This window comes from Myotis nattereri, assembly GCF_964212035.1.
Source record: "Myotis nattereri genome assembly, chromosome: 11".
Lineage (NCBI taxonomy): Eukaryota > Metazoa > Chordata > Mammalia > Chiroptera > Vespertilionidae > Myotis > Myotis nattereri.
Window position 1 is genome coordinate 30,478,482 of NC_138086.1, and position 24,991 is coordinate 30,503,472.

Genomic DNA, 24,991 nt, shown 5'->3' on the forward strand with positions numbered 1-24,991 from the left:
AGAGGCTGGCAACGCCAAGGATACCAGCTTGTTAAGGGAGCTTACCTGCAAGGCTGGTCTTGGAAGGAGGCCAGGCGAAACGGGTATCCTCCGCGCCACGTGGAAGGAGCTGAAGGATTCTAGGCCGGAGCGGGAAGGCTGGGGTAGTGGGTGGTGACCTGCCCCTTATAAGGGGACAAAGCCTCATTTACATGCTTGCCTGGGGCGGGAATGGGCTGTTCCTGGGCCCAGCGTGCCTGGGGCATAGGAGAGGGTGGGGCAGTCTCTGTGGAGATTTGGGGAAGCAGACTCTGTTCTGCCCTGAATCTAGCTGGAGGGTCCAGCAGCAGCCACACCACTGAACAAGCCCACACAGGCCCAGCTGAGCTGAGCTCTGAATTTTAGATCTTCTAGTTCAACCCAGCAGCCTGTCCTCTGCTCCAGGTCCTGCAGGGGGAGTTTCCATCATGGTTAGTCCCCATTAGGTCCCGCGTGGTGCGGCTTCTCCCCTTCTCAGACCCCATCGCTATTCTGCCCCTTTTGGGCTTCTCTCCAACAGCTCTGGCCTCATGCTGACCCCACAGTTCAGTTATGGGGTCTTTACCTCAGTCATTCCCTCTGCTGGGAGCCTCAACACCCAGGTAGTTCCTTGGCTAGCTCTTCCAAGCTTTTGCCAAATCTCAAATCTTTTTTTTTTTTAATATTTTTATGTATTGATTTATTTTAACAAGAGGGAGGGAGAGAGAAACGTTAATTTGTTGTTCCACTCATTGATGCATTCATTGGTTGATTCTTGTATGTGCCCTGACCGGGCATCAAACCCACAACTTTGATGTCTAGGGACGATGCTCGAACCACCTGAGCTACCAGGCCAGAGCTGAAGGCCCCTTTAGTCCGTGGGCCAACACTCTCACCACTGAGTCAAACCGGCCAGGCCAGAAATTCTCAAATCTTAATTTCTCCTCTGCCTGCCTTTGAAAATATTGCAACCTGTTTCCTCACTCTCAACCTCCTAAGTCTGCTCTACTTTTTCCTTTATTTTATAGTATTTGCTTTCTATATCACGATAGAATTAGCTCATTATGTTTATTTCTTGTCTGGCTCTCCTAACCAGAATAGAAGCTTTCTGAGGGCAGTTATCTGTGCCTGTTTTGTTCAGATTGTGGACTAAAAAGTCAATTCTATGGAAAGTAACCTCAAAGGGTGATCTAACTGGGCAGAGCATGGTGGGTAGTCATGCCCTAGGCTTCTAACTACGTTAGTGAAAGGTGTTCAGCCGGCCCTGTCCATTGTTCTTGTGCATCTGGTTTATCACACCTTTGAAATGCCAGAAATAATACCCTGGAAGGTGTAACCACCCTCAAGAGAGCACACAATCTTGTTAAATCTGTAATCCAATCCCCACTCACTTTCTCCCACCTTCCTTATGTTCCCTCCTGAATTTCAAATTCATAAACTGCAAAACCTTTATTCTCTAGAGCATTTGAGATCTTGCTTCCTGGCGATTGTTGTCAGATTACCCCCAATAAAATCTTACACAAATTCTCTACAGGTTTGAATGTTTTTTACATCCACAAGATGTATCCCAAGCCCCTAGAACAGTGTCTGGCATGTAGTACGTGCTCAATAATAATTGGGCGACGAATGAAAGAATTCTATGATGTTTTGAAATTTACTTTGCCTTGGCTCACCATCCATGCCAACAGAAATAATGATGTTTTGTATTATAGGGAAACAAACTAAACAAAGACTCATCTCTGCTTTAGGTTTCTGGGAGAAAAGTTCAGCATCAGAGCAACCCATGCATGTTTTTCATTCATGAAATATTTATTAGTGATTCTGGTGAACCAGTTGTACCCACACAGCTAGATTCTTAATTGTGCTTGGAGTAGCGGCCACCTGCATGGTGTGATGTGAGGGTGCTGAGAACCGTCTCCGATTACTAATGCCTTCTCGGATGCCCACGTGCAGAGGAGTCGCTCATTTGCCCGGGAGGGGGGGGGGGGAACTCCCAGGGGAGCATTTCCTTTCTCCACCTCTGCTGACTTAGGGTCAGACTAGCTTTGAAACACTTAGCAGAGACAAGGGAAAGAGAGAAAGGAGGCTTAACAAGAAAGGGGATGGTGGGTATCGCCTTCAAAGTTTTGAAGAGAACTAGCTTCAAATAGTGATCCTATTTGTTAAAACAAAAATGTGTCACTTGACAAGGAAGATGCAGTGAACCAGTCAGGAGAACAGGAAGCTGAAAGTCAGGCCTGAGCAGAAAATCTAGGTAAACTGGGAATCCTGAGCATAGGAGCTGTGTGACATGTCACTGCCTCGGTTTCCCCATTGGTGGGAGAAGCCACTGAGCACACCTTCCTTATAAATATTTAATGAGTTCATACCAGTGACACTCAAAGGACCGTCGCTGGACTTGGTAACCGCTGGGTTAGTATTTGCTATTGTTTCCACTGATGTTACTATATGGTATTAAAATAGGGTTGCCAGATTTAGCAAATAAAAATATAGAATGCCCAGTTATATTGAAACTTCAGATAAATAACATTGGTTTTCAGTATATACTTATACTTGCAAACTTTTCATTGTGGGTCTGAACTGCTAATACAGCGAGGCATCCTATACTTTATCTGACAACCCTCCATTAGAGCCATACTTGACAGGGGGGAAACTCAGCTTCTTGTCTAGTGCTCCTTGCCTGGAGGATGTTGGAAGTCAGGCTCTGCCCTAAGGCAGCATTTATTTATTTATTTATTTATTAAATATATATTTTTTTATTGATTCCAGAGAGAGGAAGGGAGAGGAAGAGAGATAGAAACATCATTGATGAGAATCATCGATCAGCTGCCTCCTGTACACCCCCTACTGGGGACTGAGCTCAGTACCCTGGGCATGTGTCCAGACTGGGAATCAAACCCCGACCTCCTGGTTCTTGGGCCACACCAGCCAGGCAGGGAGTTTTTAATTTAAAAGGAAATACTACAAGACAGGACACAGTCATGCTCAGCTGGTGTGCTGAGGGCTGCAAAATTCAAGGAAGTGTAAGAGGCCTAGCATCTAGAGATATTGACTGCATATTCAGACAGATGTTTGCATCTTTTCTCCTCCTTTCAATTAAACAAGTGGCATACTGTACACCTTGTCCCGGTCCCCACCAAACAACCAACATATCTTGGAGCTTTTCCCATGTCAGAACCTAAAGGAAATCTTCGTTCCTTTTTTAGGGTTGCATAGTTCTTCATCGTGTGGGTGTGGATATATTATGATGTACAGTATATGACAATTGGTTTGTTTTCAGTCTTTTATTCTAAGTGTTTCATTTAATAACATTTTATAATGATATTTTGCACATGAGAGATTATATCTGTGGGATAAACTCCTAGAACTGGAATTGTTGGGCCAGGGAGCATGGGCATTAGTCATGTGAACAGATTTTATAAAAATGTCCTCCATACAGGTCATTCCAATGCAGTCCCACCAGCAATGTGTTACCATTTTTCTAATTCCTCACCAGGTTACGAGATACCTCATTTTCTTTTCTACTTATTCATATCATAGCCTTTATCCGTTTTCCTATTATGTTGTTGGTCTTTTTCTTATCAGTTTGTAGGAGCACTTTGTTTGTTTTTATAAGGATTTATTTGAACTAAACTGATGGCATATGCAAGGGAGCAAGATCTCTAACGCCCTCTGTAGCAGCAGGTCAAAAATGGTTTGGGGCCCTAGCTGGTTTGGCTCAGTGAATAGAGCATCCGCCTGCGGACTGAAGGGTCCCAGATTCGATTCTAGTCAAGGGCACGTGCCCAGATTGCAGGTTCGATCCCCAGTAGAGGGCATGCAGGAGGCAGCCAATCAATGATTCTCTCTCATCATTAAATTTTCTATCTCTCTGAAATCAATAAAAATATATTACAAAAAAAAAATGTTTAGATGGGCTTAGGGAAATTACTATTTTGTTTCTCATAAAGTGCAAATATGTTTCTCACTTTGTTGTTGCTGTTTTGATTTTGTGTGTGTCTGTGTTTTGTTTTTTCATTTTATGGAATTTATTGGAGAGACACTGGTTAACAAAATTATACAGGTTCCAGGTGCACAATTCCACAATGTGCACTATATTTTGTGTTTACCACCCCGAGTCAAGTCTCCTTCCATCACCATTTAACCCCCTGTATACCTTTCTCCACCTCGCTGGACCCTACGTCCCTGTATGTGGTATTTTAAGGCAGTCCAATTCCGTGGTTTCTGGATTTTGTATTGATAACCAGAACGGTGAGCCAAGTTGTTTTCCCAGGGTCATACCTCGAGACGCCGAAGACTGGGTTCCCCAGGCTAGAAGATTTAAGCAAAAGTGTGGAAAATGTATTACAAGCAGATTCAGACTCCCTGCACGGGGAAGCAGACCCAATAATGGGCTGCCCGTTAAGCCTTGTAGTCCAGGGGTACATGTTTGCTACAAGCCTGCTCTATGTCTACCTGTGTCATCACCTGATTGATTCCATCATTGTCCTTGCCCAGCAATGGACCTGAACTTTCTCTGTTTCTATGTGTACGCACACCTTGTTACTGCAGGCCCTCTCGTGGTTTCCCATGCCTCCCGCTCTGTATCCAAAAACATTGTCTTTTTCTCAGCATGGTTGGTTTCTCGTATGAGGCTTGCTCCGACTGCCATGTCTGCCCTTGCCTATGTTCCACCTGCCTATGTCTTCCCACTGGACTCCTGCCCTATCCGCCTGCATTTAAAGTTAACCCCCTCAGTATCTTAGTTGTAAGTGTCTTCTCCACTTTGTCGTTCCACTTACTTATGTGCTCATTGGTTGATTCTTCTCCCCCCCACCCCCCATGAGTTTATTTGAGCCAAACTGATGACATAGTCTGGGAAGCAAGATCTCAAATTCTCCATTGGTTGATTCTTGTACGTGCTCTAACCAGAGATCAAACTCAGGGTTTGTATCAGGATGCTCCAACAAATTGAGCTATCAGCAAGGGCTTTTTCCTAGTAATTTTATGGTTTGAGTTATTAAATTTAAATTTGTGATCCTTTTGTAACTTGTCCAGATATAACATGTGTCGACATAAGAAGTGTCTAAACCTGTAGATACTTTTTCTGAGTTTATTTGAGCCAAACTGATGACAGTTGCCAGGAAGCAAAATCTCAACAGATTAAGAGAATGCGGCAGAAAATGGCAGTTTTACCACTTATTTTACAAATCAGGATCAAAAGGGAAGACTTAAGGGGGGTTACATGAAATCCCTGGGTGAGCGATTGGGGAGGCAGGAGGAAACAAAGTGGGGAAATCTCTGGGATTGGATTAAAAAGTAAAACAGACTCACTCACTTTTCCATTGGTGGGTACAGGGCAGTTAGCACTTAGAGGTGGTATGTGGAGAACAAGATAACAATGAGGGGCTCGACGGTTGTGCCCTGAGGAGTCTAGAAAAAAGGGGGATTACTCTGACCTTCCAAAGGTATGTTATCTTAGATGCAAAAAGACAATGGACAGACGCCGGGAAGGTAAAGATTGGCCTTTGCCAAGGAAGATACAGGCCTAGGACATGACTGCCTGCCATGACTCACCTTTTGTTAGGAAGTTTCAATTTCAGACCATCCTTTGTGGTTACCTTCTGTCTCTGAGTTTGTAAGGCCACCATGCAGGCCTCCCTGAGCTGTGGACAAAAAAGTCCACACATGTTAAACAGAAAACCATGAGCCCAAAAAGCCTTCATTTATGCTGAAAGGTCACGATACCAAACCTAGATTTAATATGTTAACGTAAAAAGATTCAAACCTGTAAAGAATTTTTGTGAGTTTATTTGTGAGTTTATTTGAGCCAATTGCCGGGAAGCGGTATCTCAATGGATTAGGATAATACTCCAGAGAATGGCAGCTTTTCATCTGTTTTTATACGTTACAATCAAAGGAGGGGATGAAGGTGGGTTACATGAAATCCCTTGGTGATAGACTAGAGAGGCGGGAGAAGGCGGGCGGGGTGTGTGTGTGTGTGTGGGGGGGGGACCTCTGGGATTGGATAAAAAGTAAAATGATAGACACATACTTAGGTGGGTGCAGGATAGCCAAGAGTCAACAATTAACATGATAACAGTGAAGGAATTTGTGGTATCTGTCCTGGCGCCCAGGCACATTAGGTTGTGCCCCAAGGCGTCCGGAAAAAGGGAAGTTACAAGTTACCCAGACATTTCAAGGGTAGGTTATCATAGATGCAAAAAGACAATAGGCTCAGTTAAGGTAAAAATTGACCTCCTCAGGGAAAATACCAGCCTAGGACATGACTACCCAGCATAACTGCTTTTACTTAAAGTTTCGATATCAGACCTTCCTTTGTGGTTACTTTAGGTCTTTAAGTTTGCAAGACCGCCATGCAGGCCTTCCCTGAGCGTGGCAGGTTAGCATGTAGCCCTTTTTTGGGGTCCACAAATACCTGCTCTAATTGCGGTTCCAACTTCTCCCAGGAACTTAATCAGTCTGGAACTTCCTGATCCACACTAGCGAGGTGATCTGCCTGATAGACCCCTGCCTTCTGCTAAGCCTTGGAAAGGTGTCCTGCCCTGAAATAATCCACTCTTAACTCCTTAGTGCCATGCTCTTCCTGCCTATGAAAAACTTCCGTTGGGTACAACCTGAGTGTCCTAAATCGCTAGATGGGATGCATTCATGAATGACTGAATGCCAATTACATCTTCAAATGTACTCGGTTGAATTTTGTAGGTAGGACTATCTTGATTTTCCCAGATGGTTACCCAGTTGTCCCAGCACCATTTGTTGAAGAGCCTTATCTTTCTTGAGGTGCCACTTTATGGCAGGTTACACTCTTAGACTTTAGTTAGTCTGTTTGCAAACATCCTATTTTGTTCTCTTTACTTAAATCCTAGATAACCACACTATTGTTGAAGGTGTGGACGAAAGGGGCCACATGCTGACCTGACAAGCTCAGGAGAGGCCTGCATGGCAGTCTTGCAAACTCAGAGACCTAAAGTAACCACAAAGGATGGTCTGAAATTAAACTTTAAAAGCAGTTGTGGTGGGCAGTTACGTCCTAGGCCCTTATCTTCACTGACAAGGTCAACCTTTACCTTCATTGAGCCTGTCTGTCTTTTTGCATCTAAGATAACATACCCTTGAAATGTCTGGGTAACTTGTAACTTCCCTTTTTCTGGAGCCTCTGGGGCAAAACCAAATGTGCTCGGCGCCAGGACAGATCCACAAATTCCTTCATTAACATGCTAATTGTCCTGCACCCACCTAAGGATGTGTCCATCATTTTTCTTTTTATCCAATCCCAGGGGTTTCCCCTGCTTTGCTTTATCCCTCCTCCTTAATCTATCACCAATGAATTTAATGTAACCCACCTACGTCCCTCCTTTGATTGCAATGTATAAATACAAATGTAACCCGCCATTATCTCAATTTGTTGAGGTCCTGCTTCCAGGCATATGTCGACAGTTTGGCTCAAATAAACTCACAAAAATTCTTTACAGGTTACAACGTGTTTTTTTTTTTACGTTAACAAAGGTATCTAATATGTTAGGGCTATATTATTTTCTTTTTCAGGAGTGTTCTCATTTATTTATTTTTACATATGAACTTTAGAATCTAATGATCTATTTTTTAAATTTTGTTTTTGTTGTAGACAGTATTACAGATGTCCTCCATTTTTCCCCCCTTTGCCCCCCTCCACCCAAGTCCCTGCCCCACCCCAGGCCTTCACCATCCAATTGTCTGTATCCATGGGCTAGCATATACGTATATAAATTCTTTGGTTAATCTCTTCCGGTCGTCCCCACAGCCCTCCCTTCTGACATCTGGCAGTCTTGATTGTCTATTTTTAAATATGTATTTTTTTATTGATTTCAGAGAGGAAGGGAGAGGGAGAGCCCGCAACCCGGGCATGTGCCCTTGACCAGAATTGAACCTGGGATCCTTCAGTCTATCCACTGAGCCAAACCAACTGGGGCTGGATTGTCTATTTTTGACGAGAGACATTTTGAAGGAGCCCCACCCTCCCCCACACCAGTCTAATGCAAAGTTTGGAGCTCTTCCTCTTCTGTATTTAGCTCAGTCCCGGCTCAGAGTAGAGGATTAAAGTAATGTATCAAGCAAACAAATGAGTAGATAAACCAATGGACAGACGCAGGAATGACAGACAAATAACCCAATGGGGCCTCGCCCTAGTCCCAGCTCCCCCACCCACTCCAAGTATTAGGGAAACTTGTAGCAAACTCAGTGCCTCCCGCCCAAACGGCAATCTCAGCCTTTCCACCCCCAGAAGCCTCGTGCTGACCAAAGACCAGCTGCTGCTTGAAGGCATTCTTTGAGGGAGGGGTCAAGAATGCTAATGCAGTGGCCCCTGCTCTGGCTGTGAGCTGAAAGCAACAGATAATCTCCAGAAGTACAGAACGAGCCTGGGGCAAAGGGCTGCTCGTAATCATTTAAAATACCAAGAATCGGGGTGGGGGAGGCCAGGGGATAGTCAAGGGCGGGGAAAAAAAAAAGACACATATGTAATACCCTTTGTAATACTTTGAGCAATTAAAAAAAAAAAAAGAAAACGGAAAAAAATAAAAATAAAAAAAAATAAATAAAATACCAAGAATCCAGAGAAAAAAAGTATCTGTTTTAACCTTTACTTGGTTTTTGTCTGTGTGTGGCTACCTGTGTGCCTGCACTGTGATTTGATAGAAAGCTTGACTGCAGTGTGTGGTGAGGGGTGTGTGTGTGTGTGTTGGTCATTAGAGCAAATAATGTTATAGTGAAATCCTGCTTTCCAGGAAAGGGGGGGAGGGAGACTGGAGAGAGCAGCCTAATCTCCATAGCAATGGTCCATTTCTAGAGAGCTCTTGAGCGCTAAGAAATGAATGGAGAGAACAGATCAAGAATCCCCCAGCCTTCTTTGGTTAAAATACAGAGTTTTGTTGTCTTTTTTTTTTTTATTGATATCTTTATTATGTTGAACTTTCCGATCCATGAACATAATTTCCCTCTCCATTTATTTAGAGCTTCTTTATTTCTTTCAACATGATTGTGTAGTTTTGTTTGTTTTGTTAACCCTCACCCTAGGATATTTTTCCATAGATTTTTAGAGAGAGTGGAAGAGAGGAAGAGAGACAGAGTGAGAGAAACATCGACGTGAGAAAGACACATCAATTGATTGCCTCCCGCATGCACCCTGACCAGGGCTGGGATCGAATCTGCAACCAGGTACATGCCTTGACTGAAACTGAACCTGGGATCCTTCAGTCCACGGGCCAACGTTCTATCCACTGAGCCAAACCAGCTAGCCCTATTGTTTGTCTTTTTAGGAAAAAGCCTCTTCCAGGCACAGTCTCAGGGGATGATGGCATTAGTGAATGCATTTATTTATTCATTTATTTAGATAGGACTTTCAGGGGAGGCCTTCCTAAGATATTTGAACTGAGACCTCAAGGATTCAGAAGAATAAGCTGTCAAGTAAGTAATCCTATATAATAAAAGCATAGCACATTGTCCCCCTCGACCAGGAGTTCAACCTGGAGTTCGACCAGGGGGTGGGGCCGGCTGGGGGAAGGGAGGGAGTATGGCGGCAGCTGCTAGGGACCCTGCCAGTGCACGAATTTCATGCACTGGGCCTCTAGTGTTAACATAAAAACATTCAACCTGTAAAGAATTTTCTTAAATGGAGGGTTTGAGTTTAGGGGTATGTTCTATATGACAACTGGAAATGTACAAATGCCCCAATTTAGGGGATTGTTGATTAATTATGAAGTGTCTAATTTTGGCATTATTTTTTATTTTAATCCTCTTCCCAGGATATGTTTTTATTGATTTGAGAGAGAGAGAGAGAGAGAGAGAGAGAGAGAGAGAGAGAGAAACATTGATGTGAGAGAGAAACATGGATCAGTTGCCTCCCATACACACACTCCGACCATGGATAGACCCCACAGCCTGGGTATGTGTGCTGACTGGGAACTGAACCCATGACCCTTCGATGCACAAGATGACACTCTAACCAACTGAGCCACAACTGACAAGGCAAAAAAAATTTTTTTCATGTTTTTATTAATTTAGAAAGGGGAAGGAGAGGGAGAGAGATATATATAGAAACATCAATCAGCTGCCTCCTGCACGCCCCCTACCAGGGATTGAGTCCACAACCCGATCATGTGCCCTGACTAGGAATTGAGCCTGTGACCACTTGGTGCATGGGGTGATGCTCAATCAACTGAGTTACACCGGCTGCTGGGCAGGGCAAATTTTTTTAATCGATTTTAGGGAGAAATGGACTGGGGGTGGCCGGGGGGAGGGGAGAGAAACATAGATGTGAGAAAGAAACTCAAACCTGCAACCTAGATATGTGACCTGACCAGAAGTCAAACCCACAGCCTTCTGGTGAACTGGGTGATGTTCCAACCATCTGAGCCACCTGGCCAGGCCACCTCCATACTTCTTCTTTTGTGAAAAAATAAACACAATTGGTTTAAGCCATCAGCAGTCAGATGGCCTGTTTCTTGGAGCCAAAAGCCTTTTGACCCATAAATGACTCAAGGCTTTGCACATGCTGTCCCCTCTTTCTAAAATGCTATTCCCCCCTCTTACTAACCTTCAGATCTCAGCTCAGTGCCACTTAAAAAAGAATTGATTGATTTTGAGAGAGAGAGATGAAGAATGAGAGAGAGAGGGAAACATCGATTTGTTGTTGCATTTATTTATGCCCTCACTGGTTGATTCTTGCATGTGCCCCGACCAGGGATGGAACCCACACCGTTGGTGAATTGAGACAGTGCGCTAACAGCTGAGCTACCCAGCCAGCACCTCAAGTGCCACTTTCTTGGGGAAGTGCTCTTCAGGCTCCTGACCAAGTCCAACCCCCCTTGACCCACTCTCACTCTCCAGTTCCCCTTCCTTAGTAACACCTGCCATGATGGCAACATTACATTTCTTCATGTGAGATTATGTGACTGTCTTTTCCCCACCATAAGGTCTTGAGAGCAGGGACCGTATTTCTACTTGCTTAGTGTTGTACCTTCAGAATCTATCACTGTCAGTATGAGTAGAATGAATAACTGAATGAATGAATGAATGTCAAATAGGCCCATTTCTGAGGCATGTGTCCATTCAGATTAGGACAGAATAGAGTCTGGCACATCATTGCAGTTCAACAAATAGAGGCCTAATGAGTGAATGTGTGGATGGCGGGCAATACAAGATGAAAAAAAGCAGCCCCTTTGAGCGTGCAGCTTCGAACCTGAGAGAAGAGGCAGATCCCAGAGCCTTTTATTGGGGCATGTACATTGGTCAAGGCACCTGCAAGGTGTGAAGGGAGCTCAGGGAAGCAGCCTTTAAGCCAGACTGGTTGGCAATAAGGGCAGCTGTTTCAGGGAAGCTGAGCTAGCGGCTTCCCTTGCCACAGATTGCAGAATGCAGGTGCGACACAGATAGCCAGGATGGTGTGGGAGGGAAGCTGGCAGTAGTTCTTTTTTTTTATATATATATATATATATATTTTATTGATTTTTTACAGAGTGGAAGGCAGAGAGATAGTCAGAAACATCGATGAGAGAGAAACATTGATCAGCTGCCTCCTGCACATCCCCAACCGGGGATGTGCCCACAACCCAGGTACATGCCCTTGACTGGAATCGAACCTGGGACCTTTCAATCCGCAGGACGACGCTCTATCCACTGAGCCAAACCAGTTTCGGCATCTTTTTTAAAATATTTTTTAAAAAATGTTTTTATTTTGGAGAGGAAGGGGAGGGAGAGAGTGATAGAAACATCAATGATGAGAGAGAATCATTGATTGGCTGCCTCCTGCATGCCCTCCACTAGGGATTGAGCCTGCAAACCAGGCACATGCCCTTGACTGGAATCGAACCTGCGACCCTTCAGTCTGCAGGCTGACTCTCTATTCCAGTGGTTCTCAACCTTCTGGCCCTTTGAATACAGTTCCTCATGCTGTGACCCAACCATAAAATTATTTTTGTTGCTACTTCATAACTGTAATGTTGCTACTGTTATGAATCGTAATGTAAATATCTGATATGCAGGATGGTCTTAGGCGACCCCTGTGAAAGGGTCGTTCGACCGCCAAAGCAGTCGCAACCCACAAGTTGAGAACCGCTGCTCTATTCACTGAGCCAAGCCGGCCAGGGCAAGATGGAAAGTTTTATGCTCTGTGTATTATAACACAACCAAACACAATGGATTCAGCAGCATTTGGAAGAGGTAGGACACCCAGGGCTGAGTGCCGGCTGTGGGCAGTCCTGGGCAGCCAACGCTGCACCCAGAGCCGGACAGCACCTCAGGAAGGCAGAGGACGCCCGAAGAGAAGACCCAACACCCAGCAGTGCATTCAGCTGCCAAATAAGGAGGCGGGTGCGTTATAAATAGCTGCTAAGACTAGCCCAGGCTCGCCCGGACTTTAAGAGCAGCTCAGCTGTTAGCTGCCTGGGAGACTAGGCGTGGGGGCAATTGCTCACTGTCTGCTCCCTCCTCATGAGCCACCTGTCGTGCCCAGGCTCCAGCCCCCCTCCCGCTCACATCTGCCCCATGGCACCTGCAGCTGAAAGCCCTGGGACCTGACCCAGCCAGACTTCCAGGCCACACTTCTTGGTGCTCCAGGAGTCAGTCTGGGGTCAGAAGGGACCTCCCCTATTCTACAGATGGGATGACAGAAGGGCAGGAGGTGAGGAGATGTGCCCCAGGTCCCACAGTGACCTGCAGGCAGAGCTGTGTGAGGGTGCTCTGTGCCTCTCTCTCTCCCATACCCACTGCCTCCTGGGTGCCAGGGCCTCCGTGGGGACGGGTAAGAGTCTGGAGTGGTGACTGAAATAAATCTCTTCCCCCAGCTGAGGCTGGGACATTGTCAATGTGCCATTGCGATGACAACCTGCTGGGCGTGGCACATACTATGCAGAGGGGATGCTGACTTCTTTCTTTTTTTTGGTGTGTGTTTATAAACATAAACACGACTGTGTGCCCTGGCTGGGTGGCTGAGTTGGTTGGGTGTCATCCCTTACACCAAAAGGTCCCGGGTTGGATTCTCAATCAAGGCACATACTCAGGTTGTGGGTTCGATCCCCAGCTGGGGTGCATACTGGAGGCAACCAATTGATGTTTCTCTCTCACATAGATGTTCACCCCTCTCTGTCTCCCTTCCTCTCTCTCTAAAATCAATAAGCATGTCCTCAGGTGAGGATGAAAACAAACAAACATACAAACCAGAAGCGAGTGCAGAACCAATGTGCACAGTCTAAATCAGCAGTTCTCAACCTGTGGGTCGCGACCCCTTTGGGGGTCGAAGGACCCTTTCACAGGGGTCGCGTAAGACCATCGGAAAACACATATATAATTACATTACGATTCATAACAGTAGCAAAATTACAGTTATGAAGTAGCAACGAAAATAATTTTATGGTTGGGGGTCACCACAACATGAGGAACTGTATTAAAGGGTCGCGGCATTAGGAAGGTTGAGAACCACTGGTCTAAATGGAAGGGGGTCAGGATATGCCACTCCAAAATATGCCACTTAAACATAAAGATTTTCGCCAAAACCGGTTTGGCTCAGTGGATAGAGCGTCGGCCTGCGGACTGAAAGGTCCCAGGTTCGATTCCAGTCAAGGACATGTACCTGGGTTGCGGGCACATCCCCAGTGGGAGATGTGCAGGAGGCAGCTGATTGATGTTTCTCTCTCATCGATGTTTCTAACTCTCTATCTCTCTCCCTTCCTCTCTGTGAAAAATCAATAAAATATATTTTGAAAAGAACAAAACAAAACAAAACAAAAAAAAACATAAAGATTTTGAGCTGAAGGCACCTGAGAATCAGCCAGGGCAGCAAACGCTCTCTGTCCCTTCTCCTCCCTCCTCCTTTTCTTTGTTAAATGAAAGCAGGGCACCCCTTTCCCTTATGACGGTGCCCCTTCCTCCCACATGAGGAGGAGGAGAAGAGCAACTTGTCCCTGAGGAGGGAGTGTCCACACCAAGATGAGTCTGCACAACCGATTCCCACTGACATGGCCCTATCTTTCAGTAGCTCCCCTCATATATTTCCTAGTCATTTCCCCACACTTCTATCATTCCCGCTTTTCTTTGTTAAAATCATATATAAGTCCTTGTACTTTAAATGACATTTTAAAATGTGAGATATTGTTTACACACAATAATATGCACAGAGCTTAAGCAGTGTTCAATGGATTTTGACAATCATAAACAACCATGCGACCACCACCCAAACCAAGATCTAGAAGACTCCCATTACCCCCATGTGTCCCTTCCTGCTCCCTCTGGTCAGTTCTCTCATTCTAGTACCATAGTCACTATTGTTAATGTAAAAACATTCAAACCTGTAAAGAATTTTTGTCAGATTATTTGAGCCAAACTGCCGACAGTTGCCAGGAAGCTGTATCCTAATGGATTAGGATAATACTCCAGAGAATGGTGGTTTTTTCATCTGGTTTTATACATTGCAATCAAAGGAGGGGACGTAGGTGGGTTACATGAAATCCATTGGTGATAGATTAGAGAGGTGGGAGAAACCTCTGGCATTTGATAAAAAGTAAAATAATAGCCCTGACCAGTTTGGCTCAGTGGATAGAGCATCGGCCTGCGGACTGGAGGGTCCCAGGTTTGATTCCAGTCAGGGGCATGTACCTTGGTTGCGGGCACATCCCTAGTGGGAGATGTGCAGGAGGCAGCTGATCGATGTTTCTATCTCATTGATGTTTCTAGCTCTCTATCCATCTCCCTTCCTCTCTGGAAAAAATCAATAAAATATATTTTTAAAAAAGTAAAATAATAGACACATACTTAGGTGGGTATAAAATGGCCAACAGTCAACAATTAACATAATAACAATGAAGGAATTTGTGGTATCTGTCCTAGTGCCAGGCACATTAGGTTGTGCCCTAAGGGGTTTGGAAAAAGGGAAACTACAAGTTACCCAGACATTTCAAGGATATCCTATATAATAAAGAGGTAATATGCAAATTGACCCTCACTCCATCACTCCATCACTCCATCACAAGATGGCTGTGCCCACAGTGGAGGTGGGGTTCCCGTAATGAGCTGTAACAAGCAATTAGCAGGTACCTGAGGCTGTGTGGCACTGGGCCAGGCTGGGGGACCTGAGACTGCGCACCCCACCCAATGGGGCTTGACAGGGGACCTGAGGCTGTGCCCCCCCCCACCCCCCCGCCCAAGCCAGGCTTGATGGGGGACCTGCAGCTGAGCCTCCCGCCCAGCAGGGCGTGACGGGGTTGGGGCCGGCTGGGTCTGGATCTCGCCCAATGGGGGTGGGGCCAGTCAGGTCTGGGTCTCGCGCAAATAGCAATATTAAAATATTTCCTCTAATTCCCCCCCTTTTTTTTTATATTTTATTGATTTTTCACAGAGAGGAAGGGAGAGAGATAGAGAGTTAGAAACATCGATCAGCTGCCTCCTGCACATCTCCCACTGGGGACGTGCCTGCAACCCAGGTACATGCCCTCGACCGGAATCGAACCCGGGACCTTTCAGTCCGCAGGCCGACGCTCTATCCACTGAGCCAAACCGGTTTCGGCTAATTAATTCCCCTTTAATGTGCATGAATTTCGTGCACCGGGCCACTAGTGTTATCATAGAGGCAAAAAGACAGGCTCAGTTAAGGTAAAGGTTGACCTTGTCAGTGAAGATACCGGCCTAGGACGTAACTGCCCACCATAACTGCTTTTAGTTAAAGTTTAATTTCAGACCATCCTTTGCGGTTACTTTAGGCCTCTGAGTTTGCAAGACTGCCATGCAGGCCTTCCCTTAGCTTGTCAGGTCAGCATGTGGCCCCTTTTGTCCACACTATGAAAACTGTTACCATACATTAATTTTGTCTCCCCGCGCAACTCCCCCCCCCCCCCCCCTTTTTGGATTTTTGCATGAAAGGAATGGTGCGGTGTGTATTGTTTTGTGTCTGTATTGTTCTCTGTCTGGCTTCTTTCACTCAGTGTTGTGAGTGAGGTTCTTCCCAGTCGTGGCCTGTGTCAGTGGTCCATTCCTTTCACTTGGTAAGTATTCTGCTGTGTGAATGTGCCAGCCTGTTTACCTGTTCTTCTCCCTGATCCTCACATGTGTGAGTCATGTTCTTATTTTTACTATATTCCAATGTATCAAGCTTTTGCTTTATAGTTTGCGCCCCCCCCCCCACCTTTTTTTAAGGTAAGATTTCCTTCCTTTTTAAAAAATATTTTTTTAAAAAATTGATTTCAGAGAGAGGAAGGGAGAGAGAGAGATAGAAACATCGATGAGGGAGAGACATTGATCGGCTGCCTCCTGCAGGACCCCTATTGGGGATGGAGCCTGCCACCAGGCTTGTGCCCTGACTGGGAACTGAGGTGGTGACACTCAACCACTGAGCCATGCCGGCTGGGCTATTTATTTTTATTTTAAATTAAAATTTTCTTTTTTTTTTTCATTTCCCCCTTGATCTATTTTTTTTTTCTGTATGTTTGTTGGTTGGTTTGAATTTTTATGAGTTTATCTGAGCCAAATTGATGACAGATGCGGGGAGCAAGATTTCAAATGCTCCCTAAAGTGTTGAATTTAGCTTTTTACATTTTTAAAAATATTTTTTAATTGATTTTAGAGAGGAAGGGAGAGGGATAGATAGAAACATCAATGATGAGAATCATTGATCAGCTGTCTCCTGCACGCTCCCTACTGGGAATTGAGCCCGCAACCCAGGCATGTGCCGTTGGCCGGAATCGAGCCCGGGACCCTTCAGTGCACAGGCCAATGCTCTATCCACTCAGCCAAACTGGCTAGGGCAAGCTTTTTACATTTTGACTTGTTTAATAAGCAGTTAAATGAGTACTTGCCAAGTTCTAACCACTTAAAAATATTAACTAATTTAAACCTCATAAAAACTCTACTCATTATTTCAATTTTACAGGTGAGGAACCGGAGGCAGAGACGGTCAGGAACTAATGAGAGCCCCAAGCTGGTGAGGGTTCAGACCCAGCCAGGCTCCAGGCTAACAGCTGACACGCTCTGTGAGATACATGGGATTAATCTGTATGCAAGGTCTGCAGCAGGGGCCCATTCTCTTCTTCTCCATATGCAACGTCCCATTCCCCAGTGCCAGGGACTGTGGTTCGGGACAAGTCATTGTTCCTTCGGCATTAAAAACACAACCAGACCAGACCCTTAAGAGCACAGAATCTTCTAATTCAATCCCTGCCTTCCTTTCTCCCACCCTCTTATTATCTTCCTTAGGTTCTCTCCTTAACCTCAAATGCTTAAAGAAGCTTCAAAACCTATTCTCCGGAGTTTTATATCTTGCTCCCTGCCCTACACCATCAATTTGGCTCAACTAAATCTTACAAAAATTCTCTACCTTGACAAAGACTTACTTTGGGGGTCGAAGCTGAAGAGTCAGGAGTTGACACAGAAATGCCTTGCAGTGGTGAAGCTAGCCTGTACCACGGTAGCCACATTCTCTGAGGAAGTGAGCTCAGGAGCCCAGAGGGAAGGGAGGATGGAGATCTGGGGCAGCGGGAGGACAAGAGGGGGATGGCTGGCCTGCCTGGACCGAGAGAAAGGAGAGGAGAGAGAGGGAAGACCAGGTTTTAGCAAAATCCTGTCTGGCCTAAGCCTCCATTTGTCGTTTCTGAATCTCGGAGGAAGGGCATTAAAGAATTCCTTCACAAATTTCTGGACCAGTTAATGCTCTGTAACTGCAGCTTGTTGACTTAGTAGGAAGTACTTGTAGGAGCCATACATGTGGCATGGAAGAAGTTGGCGTTTATCCTATAGAGATACATGTGTGAATCATGTCGTAAATTATATAAATGTCTCACACTATGCTGTACACCTGAAACTAATATAAAATAATATTAAATATCAACTATAATTGGGGGGAAAAAACTCTGAAAAAAAGCCACATGTCAACAGTACTTAAAAGACCACTTTAGTTTTTAATACTTAATATAAAGTCATATTAAACCGTTAAAACTTAAAACATGTGTGAATGATACACCTGCAATGTTAAAATCATTGCACTAGAATATAAAAGCATTGCAACATTATTGCTGAGGGGTGTGTATGTGGTAACAGGTACATAACAAAAGGTGTATCACTTAAGCCATTTCTTAAGGATGCGGTTCAGTTCAGTGGCATTAAGAACATTCACACTCTTGTGCAACCAGCACTGTTTTTTGTTTTTTATCTTTCATCTTTCTTTTTGGTGGAGAAGAGAGCAATAGTTTGACATGGCTAAAAAGTGCAGGATGGTGACAGTCTGGCAAGGTGCAGCAGGGGCCTTCCCCCACCTGTCCCCAGGGGTGAACGTTCCCATCTTGAGATAGGGGGCAGCTCTTGGCTTCACTCTGCTTCCTCAGCCAGGTCTCCTCACAGAGCAGGGCTCTACTAGCCTCAGGGGCCACCTGGTGTCAGAGCCAAGGGCATGGGGCCATTGGACCCCACGCTGCTGGGAGGGACACTGACCCCCCTCACTCTGTGAGCCACCCTAGTGGCTGACCCTGGCTTGGGCACAGGGCTGGAGAAAAGCAGCTTCTGCCAGAGAACCAAGCTAAACTCTGGGCACCAGGGCTCCCGGCTCCATCTGCGGGCCAGGCCCTGCCAGCTGGTCCCCTGGCCTCCTGCCTCGGGGCTTGTCCTGTCCTGCCACCACGGGAGCCTCACTGGAGGAGCCCTTTCACACCTGCCCAGGGGCCTGGTGAGACAGTGAAGGGTGGGTCTGTGTGAATCTGGAGCTGTCTGCCAGAAAAACCACCCAGTCCACATTCCGCCCATGTGGGTAAGGCAATTAGCTCTGTTGTGGAAAGGACACGTGCTGTGAGGTTTGGTGGCAGGATTTAACTGCGTGCTCTTAGAATTATGGTTGGGCTGGGGAGGGGTGTGGCTCTCAGCAGAGGAGGGTGAAAGGGGCAGGGAAGGAGTCCAGGGCTGATCAAAGGTGAACCTGTTAGCTCTCTGGCCTGGTGCCGGGGAAGCTGGCGCCAGGCCTCTGGGATTGTAGCCAAAAAGAAGTTAGAGGTTGGCAGCTGAACCCCACCAAGAGCTGGGTGAGGATGAGGTGTGGTCTCTGGACAAGCCAGGGAGTGGAGTTAATTGGCCTTGACAGGTGCCAGCAGTTAAATGGCCCATCTCACCTGCCTTTTGCTTTTCTTACCAACCCTGGCTCCGCCCAGAGGCTCCCCCTCCTCCTCTGCCTGTTTCAGCCCCTCCTTTTCGCCCAAGGCTGCTCTGAACTCCGCTCACATCAACTCGCCGGCCTGTGAGCCGCCTGGGAGTCGGAGCTGAGCCGCCAGCCAGCCTTGCCCTTTGAGTTCACCCCCACAGGGACCTCTCCTCAGGATTTTTTTGGGCCTAACCAACTACTTTGGTACTATGTAAGGCAACTAACTAGAGTAATGGGATCTTAAACAAACAAAACAAAACGAACAACTGAGTGTGGCCTCTCTGTGTCTCCTTGCACGCTTATATCCATTTCACTGTTTTTATTTAGGTAGTGCTGAATTCAGGACATGTGTGCAAAAGTCTTACTTATAAAATTTGGCCCTAACATCACTCTCTATCAATTCACCTGAAGGGAGAATTTGCATCTAAGGGAGGAAGGAGTCACCAAAGACAGGGTCCTACACATGTTTGGAGACATTGAGGGAACTTCCAGCCAAATAAGGGCTCTAGCGTCTTAGCCCCAGAGAAGTCAAGGTAGATCCCTGGAATCTGCTTTTCAAACTAGCATCCCAGGAAAATCCGATATAGGAGGTGCCAATCACCCCTGAGAAGCATGAGGGCCTCTCTGAGAGGTGTGGCTGGAAGGTGATGGATATAGCTGAGGAAGAAAGGGGGTGTCCCTCCAACGTTGTGGGTAGGAATATAAATTGGTCCCATAGAAAACAGCTCAATGGTTCTTCAAATTTGTATTTTTTAAATAATTAATCAGTACCTTTATTCCATAGCTAAAACTCTAGGTTTACTACTTGTGATTTTTATTTTATTTTTTAAAATTTATTTTTTATTGAATTTATTGGGGTGACATTGGTTAATAAAATTATATAGGTTTCAGGCATACAATTCTAGAATACATCATCTGTATATTGTACTGTAGTTCCTCCAAAATTTAAATGTAGAAATTACCACATGACCCAGCAATTTCAATCCTAGGTATATACCCAAAGAAACTGAAAACAGATACTCAAAGAAATGTGCACATAGACATTTTGTAGGAGCACTATTCACAATAGCCAAAAGGTGGAAACAACCTGAATGCCCATTGCTGGATAAAGAGATAAACAAAATATGGCCCTATGCCCTAACCGGTTTGGCTCAGTGGATAGAGCGTTGGCCTGTGGACTCAAAGATCCCAGGTTCGATTCCGGTCAAGGGCATGTACCTTGGTTGCGGGCACATCCCCAGTAGGGAGTGTGCAGGAGGCAGCTGATCAATGTTTCTCTCTCATCAATGTTTCTAATTCTCTATCCCTCTCCCTTTCTCTCTGTAAAAAAATCAATAAAATATATTTAAAACAAACAAACAAATGATATATCCATACCATGGAATATCATTCAGCCATAAAAAGGAATGCAGTACTGATACAATCTACAGTGTGGATGAACCTTGAAACACTACGCTGAGTGAAAGAAGCCAGACATATTATGAAATACCCAAAATAGGTGTATCTATAGAGATAGAAGCAGATTGGTGGTTGCCAGGGCCTGGAGGGAGGAGGGATGAGTGTAACTGTTGATGGCTATGAGTTTTCTTTTTAGGGCGATGACAGTGTTTTTAGTGGTTGCACAACAGTGTGAATACACTAAATGCCACTGAATTGTCCACTTTAGAATTATGTGAGCTGTGGCCAGGTAGCTCTGCTGGTTTCAGTGTTGTCCTGATATGCCAGCATTGCAGGTTCAATCCTCCATCAGGGGCACATGCAGGAATCAACCAACGAATGAATAAATAAATGCAACAACAAATAGATACTTCTCTCTCTCTAATCAATAAATTAAAAAAATATGTGAATTTCACGCATAGAAAATAAAAAGATAAAGAAATGGGGTGGCAGGGCTGCCAAGGACCAAGGAGTCAGCAGGGTTATCCACCACTACCTGGGACACAGGCCCTCTGGGGACAGTGAAGTCTGTCCTGCTCCCTGCCCCTCTGGGATGCCCCTCCAGACTCTCCAGTGCCCTTTGCTCTGACTTCACACTCACCAGCAACCTTCTGACTGTTACTGTGGTCTCCTAGGTAGATGCCTAGCGCTGAGACAAAGTGTCAGAGGTGCTGGCAACGGCTCTCAGTCGGCAGGGTTGACTCCTTTGGCTCTGTGGGCTCTGCATCCGTGTTTAATGAGCCTGCTGCCTGCGACAGAGAGAGTAACTCTTAGTCCTGCTGGTGGACCTGTTTCTTTGGTTAGCAAACATTTGGTAAGCGCCAAGCACTGGCTTTAGGCTCTGGAAACTCAGCAGGGACCTTGGTGGACAGTGTCCCCCAGGCTTACACTCCAGTGTTCAAATAACACACGCGAGGAACTCAACACAGTGATGGGCAAAAAGTGCCCATAAACGGCAGCTGATACCATTCTTCCTCTGCGTAGGAAGAAGTTTTTGTGATAATTTCTGACAGTTCATTCTTCCTCTTCCCCGTCACTCTCGCTACCTGTGGCCTCCTACCAAGGTCTGCCAGCTGTACTTGCTCCCACCACTGCTTCCCTCGTCCACCCATGTCTCCGATATTCCATAGCAGTGAGACCCACCCGGCAATCCCGCTCCAACTGTTTTTCATGACCTTGTGCTTCACCGTGAATTGAAACACAGTAACGAATGCTTCTAAACACAACACATTCTTCAGGGAAAATGTGTGCTTTGATGGAATTGGAGGTCTTGGTTCTTGGACAGATGGTGATCTGATTTAGGGCACCCATGCTCTGCTCTTCAACCCACACAGAACACCCATCGAGAACCTGCCCTAGACTGTGCGCAGGAATCACAACTCCACCCTTTTCTCTTGCTTCTGACCCTCCTCAGCCTACCTTCCCACTTTGCAAGTTGTAGACCATTTGTTAGTTGGTTTAGTTTAAACATCCGCAGTGTAGATGGGAGGGACGTGGGGAAGGTGGCAGGAGGGGCTCCTGGGGTCCGTGATGGTCGGCTTCCTGGCCTGGGCGTTGGTCACACAGCCGTGGTCATTTGTGAAGGTCAGCCTGCATGCTCATGACCTGGGCATTTTCTGGATGGATAATCTACTCCAGGCAAACATTAAAACGAAAATAGAGCAAATGTGCCGAGGTACTTGTACGAAGATGCTTTTTTCAACGCCTTTATATTAAAAACTGGAAATAGCCTGCACGCGTACGAGTAGAGGATTGGTAAAATAACTTTCAGTGGATCTATAAAACAGACTATACAGCCATTAGAAGTATTGATAAAAGGTATGTTTATTCACTTGGTGGTGTTAAGTAAACAATATAATATAAAATAAGTTAGAAAAGAAAGTATATTCCAAAATATTAAAAATGATCATCTCTGGGCAGAATATTGGTATTAATAAAGTTAACGAATCTGAGGCGCTTGTTAGGTACAATTCCTGAGCCCCCACACTCAGAGATTCTCATTCAGTCTTCCCCCCAAGCCCCAGAGCACACACCTACCCAGGCTAATTGTTATGCACAGCCTGGCTCCTATCAGTGTGGGGCTCCTGGGAACCTTTTATGAATCTGATATAAGCCATGCATCCTCTCCCCTGGAAAATGAATGGGCACACCAAATCTTGGATATAATTTGGAGAGATGGTCCATGACTCCAGGTAAGAATCCCTAATGTGGAATGAGAAGTCAACCTCCTCCTTTTTTTCCTTGTTCTTTTCTTTCCTCAGAAGGCCTCTTGCTCCCAGCACCCTAAAGGCTAAGCGCCTCTGCCAGGCAGCATAGGCCAGGGCCATTGCCATGATCAGAGCATATCTTTTGTGTGTTCTGTCGCGGTTGCTGGTGCCATCCAGAGGGGATGCCCTGGAGGGTGTGCAGTGGTGGGCGGGCGGCGGGTGGCCGCAGTGGTGCCAAGGCCTGCTTTGAGAACTTGCCTGTGCTGCCCACCCCACTGGGTCCTCTGCAGGAGGGCAAGCTGCTTTGATGGCCTCACAAGTCTCACGAAGCTATCTCCAAACTTTGATGCTCGCTCTCCTTTACAAAGGTCCCTTCATTTATCCACCCACCATTTCGTCTCTGCTGATCTGGGTCCTTACAACGAGATGGGACTATTTCATACAGTATAAATGGGAGTAGGGTCAAAGCCGTGGCTTTATGTGTTATAGGGTGTGCTCCATGATACTTTATGATCATAAACTTTGGGACCCTAAGAACGTTTTATTAATAGATCTTATGATTTCCTCTTTTTGTGTGTACCTCAAAAGTCATGGACGGCTCGGCTTGGGCAGTGGACGGTGCTAAGGCTTTTAAGAGAAAAGAGAAGAGGCGGGCGGCCCAGAAGTCAGACCCCTTTGGGAGAGGAGCTGGAGGCCCAACAGCAATGGCCTCGGCCACCAGGTGGCATCACTGGCCACTCTGGGTGCAGCTTCTCCCGGGAAGTCAAAATCCTTGGAGCCCAGATCTGACTCCTCCACAGAAGGGCCAATCCTTTCCCCGAGGGCTCTGCCCTGAACCTTTGGGTCCAGCGTCTGTAGGGGTCACCACAGCATCTCCCTAACACCCGCATTTGTCCCCATTTTGGCCTAGAGGAGGAATGCCAGGCAGGGTGAGCCAGGGAAAGATGACACAGGGCAGGATAGTTTTCTTAGCCCTGGCATAATAAAAAGAAAGCCCAAACATTTTTCTTTTTTTTAATATCTAAGATTTAAAAAAATTAAAAATCCCAAAACCAGCAACCAAAACAATCCATCTGAATGTCGGCAACAAGCCTGGTCTCAGGTTCCCTTTCCGGGGTGTTCTGAAGCAGCAGCACCTGCTGGGCAGCTCTGGGACCCCGGGGCCGGGGGACAACCCAGTAGTGGCCGGAATCCACCCTGGCCTTGACCCAGCAGAGCTGGGATGACCGGGGACGACGTTTCAGAAAGGCCACCAGGACTGTCTTTAAACACGTGGTTGCTCTGGGAGGAACTTTTCCTTCGAGTCCAGGCTGAGGGTTATTTCTTGTGGAGAAACTTCATTTTATTGCCTAAAAAAAGAAAATGGGAGCATTTCACCAGGAGAGAAAGGAGGTTGAGTTAAATCTTCCCCTTTCTTCGCAGCTGCAGTGTGGCCAACCGTGCCTCCCACGCCAGCCAGGAGGGAGCCTCACTCTGTGCCTCGCAGCCTCTGCACCTCCCCAAGGAAAAGGGATCTTCCTCGGACTCAAGGAAGAGCTGCAGACACTGCATCTGAAACGGTAAGCTGGAATCTCTGAACGTAACAGGTCCCCGAGGAGCCAAGAGAGAAAACTCCCAGCGGTGCGGTGAGTGGGACGTCCCACCCCGAGTGGCCATCTGTCCGCCCTGTGAGGGACAAGCAGGCCCCGCCACAGGTGCCCGTGTGGTCCCCACCGCACAGCTCCTCCTCACTGGGCCTGCGCCCTGTTCCTCTTTTGTGGCTATCGGGACGACGCGCTAACCAACTGAGCCACCCAGCCAGGGCCCCCTTCCTCTTTGGTGATTTCCTCTTCATCCTGTTCCCAGCAGGGCCTTGTTCCTGAGGGAGCCGGAGTCCTCTCACTTTCACATTTCCACTTCGCAGGGCGCTGGGAGGCTGGGCCAGCTCTGTGCTGCCTGATACCCTGCCTGCTTCTGCTCACCCTGCTTCCTAAGCTCAGTGCCCAGAAGGCTCAGGAGTGAGGGAGATGACAGTGACCGAAGGTAGTGAGACAGCCCAGGAGCTGGGAGAGCGGGGAGGGGCCCCTGTGTCCTCTGCTTATACTTTGGGGTCAGACTGGAACAGGGGGCTACAATGCCGACTTAGCCTGCCCAGCACAGGCCAGAGAGCTCTGTGCTATTTCGGAGCCGGCTCCAGTGGAGGAGCTGGCCAGGAGCCACGGACCAG

General features: G+C 46.4%; 1 protein-coding gene across 2 annotated transcripts in view; it reads right to left on the reverse strand.

Annotated features, from left to right (window-relative positions):
- Nucleotides 1-22,380: 22,380 nt before the first annotated feature.
- Nucleotides 22,381-24,991, reverse strand: part of DENND2A (DENN domain containing 2A) — a gene marked incomplete at its 5' end in the record, with an annotated part of 108,618 nt that continues 106,007 nt past the window's right edge. For both annotated transcript variants that reach the window (XM_081102480.1, XM_081102479.1), the window contains one exon: nucleotides 22,381-24,134. In XM_081102480.1, the coding sequence (XP_080958606.1) occupies nucleotides 24,103-24,134 (32 nt within the window). In that variant the 3' untranslated portion in view covers nucleotides 22,381-24,102. The remainder of the gene's footprint in view (nucleotides 24,135-24,991) is intronic.